Genomic DNA, 15,880 nt, shown 5'->3' on the forward strand with positions numbered 1-15,880 from the left:
GATCTTTATGGAACTTTCCAGCTTTAAAATGTGATAGACTTCTATTCTCTGAGCAAGTAGTGAACTCATCATTTGCAAAGATAAAATCTATTCATTTAACAAATATCTGAGGGCTAGCCACTGAGGCAGGTATGCAAGGTACTAGGCATAGAACAGTGAACAAAACATAAAAACACTCTACTCTTATAAAACTTACATTCCAATCTAGAAAACAGAGAAACATGTCAGTTTTTCAGGTCATAGGCACTTTGAAGAAAAATAAAACGAGAGCGAAAAAGAAATAAAATGAGTAAGAGGGCAAGAGGGACAAAGAGCAAGAGAATAGAGGGACTGCCATTTTAGATAAGGAGATCAGGAAAGGGCTCTCTGTTAAGGTAACAGTTGAGGAGAGGTCTGTCTAAGGGAAGAGATGAGCCGTCCACTCAGAAATCTGGGAAAAGAGTTTCAGACAGAAGGAAGTACTAAGGCCCTAAAGGGCCTGAGGAGACCTCAAGGAATAGCAAAGAAGTCAGTGTGACCAGAGTGTGTAAGGGAGAGAATGATAGGAGATGAAGTCAATGAACACCAAAGATTCAACAGATGTGACCCAAGAGGAAAGGTTTAAATGCTTCAAGTAGAAGATTCATACCAATGTGGTTTCTGGCTTTTGTGGGGGTCCATTACATTTCGGATCCACAGGCAAAAGGTAAGTCCACACTGCAATGTACCATCTCTCTAACTTGGAACTAAGCAAAAATGGTGCTGCAGATGTCCAAATTAGCATAAACATCATAGAGAAAATTGCTTTGGGAAGCCATGTGATATCAAATCTGGACTCATCAAGAATTTCATTTCTTTTTACTCTAGTTAAGCTCCTGCCAATTTATTCTAAAGAGAATCCTATGAAAGAAAAAAAAAAAACCCATACAAGGATATATTAACAGGAAGGAACATCATTTATAATAGCCTAAATAACCAACAAGCCAGAAAATTAAGGTGTAACAACAGGTTAGGCGGACTCTTGAAAAATATGAAAAGTATATAGTAACATGGCAGGGAAGAAGGAGGATAGAAAACTGTATTTCTGCTATGATTATACCCTCCACAAAAAAGGATATATATGAATAGAGACTGGAAGGAAACAAAAAATGATGGTGGCTGGTTCTGCTGGGCAGGCAGGATTATTTTTATTTATAAAATAATACTCATTCAGTGCAAACTTGATTTCTTTGTTCTGGTTTTCCTACTTCAATACAATACTAACATCGAGAATTACAATAACAATAGAAATTCCTGTGATCATGTAGTTGACAAGAAGGCCACACTCATTTCTATTCCATGGCACTCTTTTTTATTTTTTAACATTTTATTTATTTTTTAATTAAATTATTTTTTTCTTAAGTAATCTCCACACCCAACGTGGGGCTTGAATTCATGATCCTAAGATGAAGAGTCACACACTCTATTGGCTGAGCCAGGCACATACCCTTCATGGAGACCTTCTCACTAACCCTACAATATCTGATGGTCCTGATACACTTTTTTGAACCTACTTTCCTTAGCCTCCCAGGTCACAAATATGCTCCTAGTCCTTCACTCATCCACATCTCTACTGACATGTTCTCTTCTTCCTTTTAGTTCCTAACAACATTTACTTATTATTTGTCATTTTCTTCTCTCTCTCCTCTATAAAGACACTCTCAAGAGATGTGGGTCTCCAGCTCCTGTCTCTTCTTTCACACTACGTAACCACAATCTCAATGGCTATTAGTAATTTCCTCTCAAATCAGATATGAGGACACACCAAACTCTACATGTCTTTAATCAAACTGCCACATCATCAAATTTGTTTTCTCTCAATTGATTTCCCTAGGTTCAACAGTACCATGACTCTCCCATTCAGTGGAAGTAATTTTAGCACAACCCTATCATCAAAGTCTACCATCATCATGATCTACTCGTTTAGAACTACTGTTCTATTACTGCCTCTGGTCTAGTAAAATCTCAATGCTAATATCTTAGGTCTTTGTGGTCCTTATTACTGCTTATAAACTGGATTACAGAAAATTCCTAAATAATTTTTCTAACTCTGGCTAAAACAACAAAATCAAGTATAAAAACCTCAATCACCTCTCCCCTGCTTAAAAAAAAAAAAAAAGGCTTTAAAGATATCTAGGTACTATGAAAGTATTCTCTATACATTTTCTTATTTAATCCTAACAAACTAGAATTAGACACTATTTTGTTTCCATTTTGTAGATTAAAAAATAGAGATTTGGGAAAATAATCAGCTCAGGGATACACATATGGTAAGTAGTGGAACAGGAAATCCAACCCAGACAGCTTGCTCCAGAGCCTTTCTTCTTGATCACTGTTTACTTGGCCTTGGTGGTAGGCTTGGCCGTCAGGCTACCACATAATCCTGCCTTAATTAAGCCCGCTGCCCACCTCTGGGCCATCCTTACTCCAAAATGAGACTAGTAGAGTGTTATATTTAAGGGCCTTGGATTCTGAGTCCAGCCAGTTCAGGCTCAAATCCCAGCTCTACCATTTAATACATGACCATGGACAAATAGCCCTCTTCTAAATCTGTTTCTTCTTCTGTATAAAAATGGGAATACTAAAGGTGTCTATCTACCTTGTGCACTTGGGAAGAATAAATATGATTTAGAAAACAGTATCCCAATGCCTGGCTGATGGTAGCCCTTAGTAAAGGTTAGCCATCTTAATTATCCTAACTCTAGACTCCTGCAATTTCTGCCTATTCTTTTCCTGCCCAGTTTTGAAGATCAAGGTCTTGCATAGCCCACAGCAATCTGTTCCTCTTCTTCCTGCACAGAATATTTTTTGCTCACTTGTCATTAAGCATAAGTTGATCTGTATTTTAATAAAAATAACAGTATCATTCAGAATATCTACTGTATGCAGGGACTGCTTTAATCACCCCAGATGAACTTACGTACTTGTTTTAATCCTCATCATGACCTTCTGAAGTAGGTACTATCATGATCCTTCTTCTGCAGATGATGAAATGATGGCACAGTAAGGTTAAACAATAAGCCCAAGGTCATACAATAGGTGGAGGAGCTCAGCAAGTCTAGTTCCAGAACCCAAGCTCTTTACCATTACTTAGCATTTCACATCTGTTATTTCCAGGTCTCCTCCAAGAACTGCAAACTGCAACCTTCTCAAAAACAAGAATGGTAAGCTTCTCTAGATCCCCCAAAAGGCCAAAAATGGACTCTTTAACAGATGGACAAGGAACAAACATTGGATGGATTGATATTCCCAATGCTGCATCATCACTTGCATCAGGACCTCAGCCCTCTGCATTTATTCTGTTCTCTCACCATCTTTTTTCAATAACTATCTTAAATTACCTGCATCCAAGCTATTTTTAAAAATTATTTATTTATTTATTTGACAGAGAGAGAGAGTGTGTGTGTGCGCACAAGCACGATGAGTGCACATAGAGGGAGAGGAAGAAGCAGGCTCCCCACTGAGCAGGGAGCCCGATGTGGGGCTGGATCCCAGGACCCCAGGATCATGATCTGAGCTGAAGGCAGAAGCTTAACCGACTGAGCCACCCAGGCACCCCCTGTACCCAAGCTATTATAAACATAAGTGACATTGATTACTATTCTGTATGAATGTGGGTTTGGGCTCATGTCCTAAGACTTGGAAGAACCTCTTTCTAAACCTCACAATTGCAACTCTGCTATTCCAGAACTAAGAAGTATGCAAAGATGATCTTGGAAAACTTTTCCTCAATAGTTTGGCTAGAGTTGGATTTCTTCTCATCATCAAGAACTAAATGCAGGAAATGCAAAGCAAGACTTTGCTTCAGTTTTATCAATAGCTATTTGAAAGTATTTTAAACTGATATTTCTACTTGACCCAACTCCATTCTTCCACCACCCCAAAGACAAACACCACACAAATGCCTTCATGCCCACTCTATGGGGGATGAAATTAATTTAGGGAAGAAAAATAAATCCTATTGTTTCAAGTCTCATTCTTTTGCATCATTTTCTCCTAACATTCCAACCACACTTCATTTATTCAAAGGTACTAAAGCCCTTTCATACTCAGTCATTCCCATATGGTACTCCTCTGCTTGGAACCTGCTTCCTTAACTTTCTAGCTAACTCCTCAATTTTCAGATCTGCCTAACTGCCATCTTCTTAGAAAAGCTTTCTCCATATCCGCACTCTAAAATGATGCCCCCTTTTCAGAGTTACTGCCTCTCTACTTGCCCTTTACAGAAATATCACAATTTGTAATTGTGTTTATTTTTTGACTGGTTGACTAATTTCTTACTTCCTCCACAGGACTATAAGTTATGAGGTCTGAGACCAAATTATGAAAACACACATTCCGACTTCCAAGCCTTCCTCCACCTTTCCTTGTTCTCAGTGTTGCTCTGCAGAAGGAGCAATCACCTGCTTGTGGCCTACAGATAAACTGATCCACAGGACTTTGCATATCTTCAAATGCCTGATCAAATACCCCAGTGGTCTTTGTGCTGGAGAGAGCCCCAGATTCCATTATCTCCCATTGTGTTGGCCCAACAACACTTAGAGGGACAACTGATGTGCCTGGTCAGTGCTTCTCTACATGGATTTTAAGCTCTGCACAGTCCATGAAATGGTCATGGTTTTATAAACTCTACCCTATATTTGTATAGGTAAACCTGCCAGATGAATGAATGTGTATTTCATTAGGCATATACTTTCTGAGAAAAAGGCCAAACGGCTCAATAGGGAGTGGTTCCTCTTTATTTACATGTAAACCAAAATGGACAGCCGAACAAACTGTAGGTAATAGCCAATCTAAGGTAAACTAAAGAAAAGTTCACTCAGCTAGAAGGGCATTCCCAAGAAGGCGTGTACCTGTATTAAAACCTAAGGAATTTAAGGAAAAGTAGAACAGAGCAAGGGGGCATTATTAAGAAGGCACAGAACAGTTGCAGTGAACTCCTTAGATGGTCCCAACATTCAAAGCAATGGGCATGGATTCTAAAAGTTACTTCAATCTTAGAATAACACCAAATCTCTTTAGGTACTCCCCAATCAGGTCAACTTTCAGACTAGCTGAAAGCCAAAACACAAAAAGGAGTCAACAGTATAATCATCATTTCTCTTCCTAACCCCTAATCACAGGGAAGGCAATCCACTCTGCAAGGATGCAAGCCTGTGGACCAGAATTGGGATATCCAGATTCTCCTCTTGGCCTTGCTGTCACTGACCCCTCCCAACACTTAACCTCAGGTATAAAATAAAGGCATCATGTTCTACAGTTTATATTATTATGCTGTTATATAGGAATGGCACCAAAAACCATGGAGTTAACAGAACTGCTAAAATTCGTACTGCTCATACCAAACCAAATGTTTTCTTTTAAATTCTTAGTAACAAATTTAAGTAGGATATTGTAAACATGACAAAACATCACCAAAAAAATGGTGATGTGGAAACCATCAGACATAAGGTACGTCTGAGAGAAGTGAAAATATCTATATTTGAAAAGAGATGACATAAAAAGAAATGAATAATCTTTTAAAGTACGAAGAGACAGATGTCACAATGGTAATTTATTCTATTTTACTTTACAGGACACAATTTATCAAGAGGGTAAAGGTTGCAGGGAAGCATTTGACTCCATTGAAAAGCAAACTTAAGAATTACCTAGGTCTAGCAAACATATAGACTTCCTCTAAAATAAACTGCCTCCTTTGTCAATGGATGTCTCAGAAGCTACATGAGTAGCTCAAAAGACTATTTTAAAGCAGGAGGCAACAAACTTTCTGCAAAGGGATTTGAGGACCACATATAGTCTCTGCTACATATTCTTCTTGCATGTGTATTTTTACAACTTTTAAAACTATAAAAACCATCCTTAGCTTACAGTCCATATAAAAACAGGTAGTTTGCAGATTCTCATTCTCAAAGTGCTTTCCAATAGAAAGATGAGTCATATGTATCTTAAAATTTTCAGAAACAAAAAAATACACAAAAAAGCAGACAAAATTTTTCTAATACCTACATCTTAAAGATTAAAAGAAACAGGTGAAGTTCATTTTAATGCATTTTAGTTCAATATACCACAAAATTACCAATCTAACATGAAAACAAAAGTACTAGTGAGATATTTTACCTTTTTCTAAAACTATGTCTTCAAAATCCAGTGTATAATTTATACTTATAGCATATCTCAATTTAAATTAATCACATTTCAAATGCTCATTAGCTACATGTGGCTAGTAGCTATCATTCTGGACAGAGCTGTTCCAGAGAAACTTGTGCACTCCACAGAGAAACAGAAGAGTTAACCTTCCAACCAACACTTATTTTTCTTTCTTATACTTACTTCTTTTTTTTTTTTTTAAAGATTTTATTTACTTATTCGACAGAGAGAAATCACAAGTAGGCAGAGAGGCAGGCAGAGAGAGAGAGGAGGAAGCAGACTCCTCTGCCAAGGAGAGAGTCCGATGCGGGGCTTGATCCCAGAACCTGGGATCATGACCTGAGCCGAAGGCAGAGGCTTTAACCCTCTGAGCCACCCAGGTGCCCCCTCTTATACTTATTTCTAATGATCCAAATTGATGAAGAAAAACTGTATTAGTCAATAAATGACTATTGAGATGACTGGCATGCTACTTGGAAAAAGAAAACTGGATCTCTTCTTGTGCATTACTTCGATATGAAGTCAGACAGAAATGAAAAGTCAATCTAAAAAAGTAAAATACATTCAAAGGCAAGTAAAGAGAAAAGAATGCCAAAAAAAGGAAAAGGGGATGTTATTTAAACCATCAGACTGGCAAAGATTGAAAAGGAGTCATTTCCTCAGACTCAATAAAACTGGTTTACAAATCAGATATTACTGGTAGGAACATAAACGTAAATGACCTTTCTTAAGGGAAGCTTTGCAATCTGTATAAATATGTACCTCACTTCTGGAAATTCACCCTAAGAGGTCATGACAAAGAACAAAAAGATGAAGGCACAAGGATATTCACTGAAGCATTACCCATGAGAGGCAACAGCTGGAAGCAACTTAAGAGTCCATCAGGAGGACAGATTAAATAAAATAAGGTCATTAAAATTATGTAGGTCTCTTATAGCAAGATGTTGACATGGCGGAGGGGGAAATGAAGGTTACTGAACAACACATACAGTGTGATCCCATTTATGTAAAATGCAAAATTTCATGTAAATGTTCGTATTCATAAAGAGAACAGCAGAAGGAAATTTAATAAAATATATACAGTGATTATATCTGATACAGGTAGGTTTGAGATCATTTTCTTTGGACACAACTATATATGTTTATCTTCATTTTTTTTTTTTTAAAGATTTTATTTATTTATTTGACAGACAGAGATCACAAGTAGGCAGAGAGGCAGGCAGAGAGAGAGGAGGAAGCAGGCTTCCTGCTGAGCAGAGAGCCCGATATGGGACTCGATCCCAGGACCCTGAGATCATGACCTGAGCCGAAGGCAGCGGCTTAACGCACTGAGCCACCCAGGCGCCCCTTATCTTCATTTTTTATGATCACCTGATACCTTTTATCCTTCACTCACTGAAATAACTCTACTCCAACTCAGGGAATTATTAGCACTCTTAGAAACACTGTTTAAACATGTGTCTTTACATAGCGTAACACATGTCCTATGAAGTTGTGAATACATTCCTTCAGTGGAATAATCAACATGGTGGTTTTTATCTTTTCTGATTAATATAAAACTTTATTTTTTAACTTTAAAAATTCTTGGAGAAGATCAAAAAGGAAATGACTAAAAAGTAAACAAAAAGCCTCTATTTAGTGAGTAACTTCTTTTCATAGGTTATAGAGAGACTGGGGAGAAATAATGTCAAAGAAACCTAATAATCAGACATACGAGGAAGCCACCTGCCTTTCCCAGGTTAAGCCATAAATTCATTCCTGTGCAAAGCACAGGAAGGGTAAGTATGTTAACTCCACCTTCTTGTGGTGAGCAATGTTATATGATAATACATAACAAAAAAAAAATTCTTTAGAGATGAAAGACATCCTTGAAACATATCTACAGAATATAAAACATGAAGAAAGCTTTTTATTTTTAAATTTATTTTATTTCTTTAAAGATTTTATTTATTTATTTGACAGACAGAGATCACAAGTAGGCTGAGAGGCAGGCAGAGAGAGAGAGAGAGGGAAGCAGGCTCCCTGCCGAGCAGAGAGCCCAACTCAGGGCTTGATTCCTGGGATCATGACCTGAGCCGAAGGCAGAGGCTTAACCCACTGAGCCACTCAGGCGCCCCAGAAAACTTCCTTTTTAAAACCCAAAACACTCATCTATATGATTCTAGGAACTTACTCAGAGTTAACATCACTAGAAAAATTCCCTGAATTCTGCGGAAATGGCAAACAATGAAAAAAGTAATATATTTTCATGTCTTTGTAAATTACCAAAATAGCCTACCAAACATAACGGATGAGTTCATGTGAAGAGTTCTTTGCTAGTTTGCCCTCCACCCCTCAGCAAGCTAAGTCACTTAAAATACAGAGGTGAATAAAGGTAATTTCATACAATGTCACTTTTCAGCCACTAGGTTTTCCAAGTTTGGAGTTTACAAGAACTATAAAACCACAGGATTGTGGGATACAAATAAGATTTGATACAAAATAATCTTTTCCTCTCAAATCACTGACATTCTTCAAACCCCTAGATTTTTTTCTCTCAAATGATGAAAATTTAGTACAAGGCTCATTCACAATGGACTCACAGGATCTCACCGTGAGTACAATGGATGCCTGAAACCATCAGTGCTCTCCTGGGGGAAGAGTCTCCAAAAGAAAACAGTATGATACAAAAAGATGATCAGCATTAAAATATTTTCTTCATTAGGGGAAAAACTCCAACTGCTATTTCAAGAATTAAAAGGCTGTCTTTTATTGAACTGTCATGCTAGCTCTCCAACAGGCAAGCACTGGAGACATTTTAAATGCATTACCTTTAGGAGGAAAATACGACTTGCTTTCAGCTTTGTGAGGCCAGTCTACAACGAGAGGTCCAAACCTGCGAAAGCTGGCAGTGATCTCATCTACAAAATAAAGAAGCAATGTTAGAAAGAGAAAAAGAAAATATTGCAAACAGAATAGCATAAAGCATGCTTTTTATTTAAAAAATACTTTGAAAACTATTTCTAAAGCATTTTTATAGATGTCAAACCTACTAAGTGAAATACAATTGTTTATTGGGTACATTTGGTTATTCACTTTCAACTATGCAGAATAGTGTTTCTAACTATAATTTATTGCTCTTCACCACCAACAAATTTGATATTAGAATTTGGAAGAAAAAAATCTGACATAACCAAGGTGACCTCTCTGTCGGGTTAAAAAAAAAAAAAGATTCCAAAAATAGAAATGTTCTCTGCTTTTAGAAAAAAGGGAAAAGTACGCAAAATATTTAAAGTATGCTTTCATTTATGTAAAATAATCTCTAAAATATCCAAGATCATTAATATTGGGTTTTGATTATTAGTAATCTAAGATTATCTATAAGATTATTTTAGAAATAGATACAATTCTTTTGGTGAGGAGTAGGAGCAATAAGTAGGTAATTCTATTTGATGATAAAAAGTTAAAACCAATGATCTCTTTCTTTCATACTTACCTATTACATATTCCTATAAAGAAAATGTTTCCAAAGTTATAGCTCAGTAAATTTACCTTTTCCTTCTGACTTCTGACTCAAAGCAGAAGGTTATAACTTAGCTCTCACTCAGAATTAAGCTGCTACCCTCTCAGACATGATATAAACTTTGTATTTAAAAAAAATCCCATTGATAGATGAGATTAACACTAGTAAAAGAATAGTTTGGAGGGAAATGAGTCTCTAGCTCTAAAGCATTAAGTCTTTAAAGCAATAAGTCTTAAAAAAAACTATTTTTAGACTATTCCTTTCTCATCATGAAAAAAGAAAATCATGATAAGTTGAAGAAATGTCACAACTAGAATAATGCTGACAAAACAACTGTTTTAACAATATTTTTTATAGAAGTTCCATAGCCTTCTAGAATTAGAATTGTTTTTTCCCCTTAAGTTAACTGTCACAATTTTACTCCATTCATCTGTACAACAAATATTTATTGATAACCCACTATGTGCTGATTGGGTTTGGGCATTATTGAAAACTCACTTTTGGATTGACAGTATCTCAAAAACATTATTAAGAAAAATTCTAATTAGTCTTTATTCTTTTAAAGGCAAGGGGGGCTTTTAATTAATAGATATCTATATTAAAATATGAGATGGGATAGTGATGAACATGACCGAAAGCACTGGAATTGGACTAATTTTGAATGCCAGCTGCACCATTAGCTACATAACCTTGGACAAACTGTCTGCCTCTAATCCTCAGTTTCCTTATCTATAAAATGGAGTTGGTAGGATTTGCCTTAAAGGATGAATATAAGGGTTAAATGAGATAATATAATGTGAAGCACTTAGCACAATTTTGGGCATATAGAGAGTTTCATAAATACTAACTTTCATTATTATTTTACAGTTTATCCCCAAATTAATGACTGGGAAACATGAAGCTGTTGGGAGGCTGCCCTGTATGAACACAAGAGCAGACCTGAAATGCACCATCTATTACTTCCTCATCTTTTGAATATTTTCATCCTCCAAACACAAAAACAGGAATGTCCCAAACTGCTTGGAGAGGAGAAGCACGGTCAAATCACACAAAGAACAAACCTGGCCTTTATAAGTCCTTAATGAATGCATCGTACCTTCATCAATATCAGGAGGAAGGCCTCCAACAAACACCTTTCTAGAGTAACGTTCTACGCGTTCTCCGTTTTGACAGCGAGTGGGAGAACTTAAGCCAGATGACAAGGATTGATCGCCATGACTGTCGTCCAGGAAGGCATCTTCAAAGGGAAAGAGAGAAGACCGACCTGAAACAAACGTGGAAGTTTCTACAGTTAAAATTATTTTCTTGGACAACAAATGCTTTATTAGGAACTAACGTGTAGAAAAGATGTATCCTGAACTGTGACTTTTACAATAGGGTAAGCAACTGCAAATTGCTGAGCCTAGACAATGCCATCATTTTTGTGTAAAGGTATGCATAGCACAGAAATAAATGGACTGATCGTCAGGAGGAAGAATCTAAAATTACAGCTGCTTCCGCAGCTAAAAATCACCACCTTTTACGCAGAGAGTTCCTATCACTGCCACTAAGAGTATTCAGCAGCTATTTTTCCTTTCCCCAGACATTTCTTAAAATAAATGGAAAAGTAATCTTTATTCACAGATTTTTATTTGCTCAAAGGTCCAGGCTGGCTGCAGAGGGAATATTACACTGATAACAAAGGCTGATCGCCTCTCTGATAGAAGGACTAAAGATAATCAATTTTTCCCTGCCACTCCGAACTGATCCAATTTAGGAATAAACACCTGCAGTAATCACAGATGGCACAAGTAAATGAGAAGACACAAATTAAGGTGTGGGAGTACAGATGCAGATGTGGTTATGACATTTTTTACCCTACTAATCTAGGCAGTATTTTGTATCACTCAAAAAATTATTTTCATTGTCAACTCTATAGCCAAATAGAGTTTATACAGCAAAAGCATCTACCCATTCCACATGACTGTAAGAAAGATGCCAGCAGTTAGAGTCTGTTAATAAACATAACACAATAACGCCATCCGGCATTACAAAATAAAATCTAAGTTTAAAGTAAATATATTTCCTGTTTGAGTCAGTGAGTTCCTGGTAAAACTTTCCATTAGGTTACACTCTAAAAATGAACCATCTTGAATACGCTAACTTTTGAAAAAAAGAATAATTCCCCTTTAAAATATATTCATACACTCTTCAAAAAAAGAACAGTGTCTTCCCCATTTAGTCCATCCTGTCTGTATTTCCCTGAAACCTAGTTTCTGCGTCACTACAGCCAACTCTCTAAAACAGAATATAAATAGCCTTATAAAAATACTGAACATTTATTTCTTTTACCAAAAAATGGCTACTAATATACCTCTGTTTATTTTATGAACAACCCAGGTGGTAGAAGAAAGGCACTATTTTGATGTTGGGAGTTAACAAATAAAAGGACCTAAGAATTTATTGTTCAGCTCTTCCTAGATTAGCTACAAAGAAACAGAATAAAATTTGTCACCTCATGTCACCTAGCTTTCTTAGCCGGGGTGGGGGGGGTGTGGAACAAACAATAGGCAGTAAATTCTCATCCTGTGAAGTCTGTTCTGATCACTGGGGGTAAAACAAATAGAGTTGCAGCAACTATAGGCAAAATGCCTTTCCCAAAGACATCCAGAGATGTACTTGCACAACTGTCAGATTTGCTTCCCATGGAGTCCTCACTCAGTGAATTATGTGCTTACTCTGGGACACGCTCAAACCCAAATCAGCATTTCCCACAGAAAACTCCTATCCCCATTTCTTGCCCTCAAACTAGTAACATGAAATGCTCAGAAAACAACTCCCTGCTAGGGGCAGGGAGTGGGGAGACAACTATAATACTGGAAAATACTGCACACCTTATGCCCTTCCCAGATTCACAATCCATATCAGAATATAAACGGCTGGGAAAAGTTCTGCAGTAAAATAAATTGACCCAGCAGTACCTGGATTTAAGATTAAAAAAAAAAAAGTTAACATATGCAACTCAGTGGAAAACACTTGAAGAAATATTTATCTATATTCTAGAATCACCAAACTAATATGAATTATTTGAAAGTTCTTGACAAAGAAATCAAGTCTGGTCAGAGATAGGCAAGTGCATAAGTATAAGACAGAAAAAATTAAGTACTAAGTGAAGACGATACAAGAGCACTATTACTGCCCTATGGGAGATGGGGTGGGTGGTGGAGACCTTTGGAGTGATTTCACACGAAGGCAATCTTGAACAGAATCTTGTGGGGCTGGGGTTTCTAAGGTAAAGAACAAGAATCCACAAAGACAGAACTTTCAAAACAGCTTTGACCTTTCCCTCCAAACCAGGTCCTCTAGCATTCCCTTCAATCTCAATAGAAATGACTATCCACACTCAATTCAATCCAGAAATCCAGGACTCCCCCTTGACACCTCTTACTCCTTTCTTTTCTTTTCTTTTCTTTTCTTTTCTTTTCTTTCTTTCTTTTCTTTCTTTCTTTCTTTCTCTTGCTTGCTTGCTTGCTTGCTTGCTTTATTACCCCTCATCTAATTTCTCTCTCACTAGCTTCTATCAATTCAAGCTATGAAGTGATTCTTCAATCCATTCATTTCTCCCATCTCCAGTCCTAACATTCTGGGTTCCAGATCGTCATCATCTCTGCCCTGAACTAATGGGTTCCAACAAGTCTATATGACAGCCTATTTAGTCTACTGGTTTCTATCTTGAACCCCATAGGCTTTTTCCACACAACAGCCCAAGTTATCATTTTCAAATATTAATCTGAACATATAGCCACACTCCCCACCTTCATCCTTAGAACCCTTCAATAACACCAAACTCTTTTTCAATAAAGTACAAAAAACATCACTCTATAAGGCTTATGCAGTCTCCTGCATCACAGTTGTTGCCTCTCTCCTTCTGTCCGGTTCACTAACTTCCAATCACTCAGACCTCCTTTGAATTTCCTGATATTTCCTCCTTGCCTCAGGTACCAAGGACAAGGTGTTTCCCCCTTCTTCCAAATAAATACTCTCCTCCCAACTCCCCACTTTTCTAATTAATTCCCACCAATTCTTCAGGTCTCAACTGAAGAGTCATTTCCTCAGGTAGAACTTTCCTGAACTTCTAGATTAGGTTAGGTTCCTTTTTCTATCCACTCACAGCACTTCCCCTGACAATTTTTCCAATTGCCATTATACTATCATGTGGGGAGTGGTATTTCACTCCCCAGCTCCATTAAATTGTAAGTTCTATTAAGACAGGGACCAATTTAATCTTATTCACCACTGTATCCTAACATCCTAATGAGGGCCAGAAAAGGTATTCAATAAATATTAAAAGTGAGGCAACATCCAGAAAAGGATAACAGTACATGCAAAGACACACTGTTCCAAGTCTATGCTGGAACACAGCACGCAGGTGTGAGAATGGCAAAAGAAGGAACCATGTCCTAGGAAATTGAGACCTTTTCTATTGCTTCTAAGTGTCAAACATTATATTCTATACTTTATATTACAAAAGCAATAGGGAATTTCCCCATGTTCCAAGTCAATATTTCCTTCTAATACTAGCTTTAAAGCACTTTTTTTTTTTTTAAAGAATTTATTTATTTATTTGACAGAGATCACAAGCAGGAAGAGAGGCAGGCAGAGAGAGAGGAGGAAGCAGGCTCCCCGCTGAGCAGAGAGCCCGATGCAGGACTCGATCCCAGGACTCCGGGATCATGACCTGAGCCGAAGGCAGTGGCTTAACCCACTGAGCCACCCAGGCGCCCTCTAATACTAGCTTTAAAAAAAAAAAAAAAAAACTCTCACTTTCTGGAGACTGATACTCCCATCTAATTCATCTTCCATCCTGTCAGAATGACTTTTCTGAGATGCCTATGACCATGTGATTCCCTCTACCTCACATCCTACAATAGCTACCATCACTTTCACCAGCAATTTGCACCCAGGGAAAGAGGAGATAGGGTGAGAGTCTGTAGAAATTTGGGACCGTCCAGACAAGTGATGAAGAAATCTTGAACAAGTGCGGTGAAGGAGGAGAAGTAGATATTCAAGATGTTCCAGAACAAAGAGAACTTTCTTTGTGCATGACCAATATAACCACAGCTTCCCAGAATATTCTGACAAAGAAAATAAAAGCTAGAGTTAAATGTAAAAATTTGGACAGTTTTAAAAATTGGTTATGGGTACTTAAGAAACTTGCCAAGGTTTTAAAACCAAACCTCTTATTAATAGTATTTAGAGTACCATAGACTTTAGTAATTAAGTTGCCCTAGGAAATGAAACTGCAAAGAATCCACACATACATGATGTTTTCTCTGTGGATAAAAACAAGACTAAGGGGTAGGGGGAGGTACCTGGATGGCTCAGTCCATTAGGCATCTACCTTTGGCTGGGTCATGATTCCAGGGTCCTGAGATCAAGCCCCATGTCAGGCTCCCTACTTGTTGGGGAGCCTGCTTCTCCCTCTCCCTCTGCCACTCCCCCTACCTGTGCTCTCTCTCTCTGTCAAATTAGTAAATGAAATATTTTTTTTTTTTAAAGAGGCAGTAAGACAGGCATTCTTTTTTTTTTTAATTTAAAAGATTTTATTTATTTGACAGACAGAGATCACAAGTAGGAAGAGAGGCAGGCAGGGGAGGGGGGAGAAGTAGGCTCCTTACTGAGCAGAGAGCCCGATGTGAGACTTGATCCCAGGACGCTGGGATCATGACCTGAGCAGAAGGCACCCAGGCCTGAGCCACCCAGGCACCCCAAGACAGGCATTCTTGAGTCAAAACCTCTTTGAGATCGTAGGCAACATAAAAAAAGACAAACCAAACAAACAAAGACTATAGGTCTCAGAGTCCAATCCCCAGATCTACTTAATCTGAATGCATGGGGTTCAAATTTGAAAATCTGCACTTTTAATAAATTTCCCCAGTGATCCTTACATTCAAGTTTAAGAGCAACTAAAATGGAGATTGACTGTCTATAGCAGGCATCCACTGAAAGTGATATTATGTGAAGTATATGGAGCCTTGGGAAACATCCAAGTTCAGTCAAGTTAAAGAACAGAATGTAAAATCTATAATCTAGTCAACCATACCGTAATAAGACTGCCTTAAGTGCTGATGGAACAAAAAGTTAGTCTGTAGGAAGCGTTTAAAAGACAGAAGTGTAGACCAAAAAAAGTTAAGAGAATTTTATCATACTGGTAAGATTACTCCTCTGTGGACA

At 37.6% G+C, this 15,880-nt stretch overlaps 1 protein-coding gene across 10 annotated transcripts in view; it reads right to left on the bottom strand.

Moving 5' to 3' along the window:
• The window catches only part of CPEB3 (cytoplasmic polyadenylation element binding protein 3), a 193,726-nt gene that overhangs the window by 64,615 nt on the left and 113,231 nt on the right, over nucleotides 1–15,880 (bottom strand). For all 10 annotated transcript variants that reach the window (XM_059398131.1, XM_059398138.1, XM_059398137.1 and 7 more), the window contains 2 exons: nucleotides 10,764–10,931; nucleotides 8,976–9,065 (listed from right to left, as the gene is read on the bottom strand). In XM_059398131.1, coding sequence (XP_059254114.1) covers nucleotides 8,976–9,065; nucleotides 10,764–10,931 — 258 coding nt within the window. The remainder of the gene's footprint in view (nucleotides 1–8,975; nucleotides 9,066–10,763; nucleotides 10,932–15,880) is intronic.

Source organism: Mustela nigripes, chromosome 4 (genome assembly GCF_022355385.1).
Source record: "Mustela nigripes isolate SB6536 chromosome 4, MUSNIG.SB6536, whole genome shotgun sequence".
Taxonomy (NCBI): Eukaryota; Metazoa; Chordata; class Mammalia; order Carnivora; family Mustelidae; genus Mustela; species Mustela nigripes.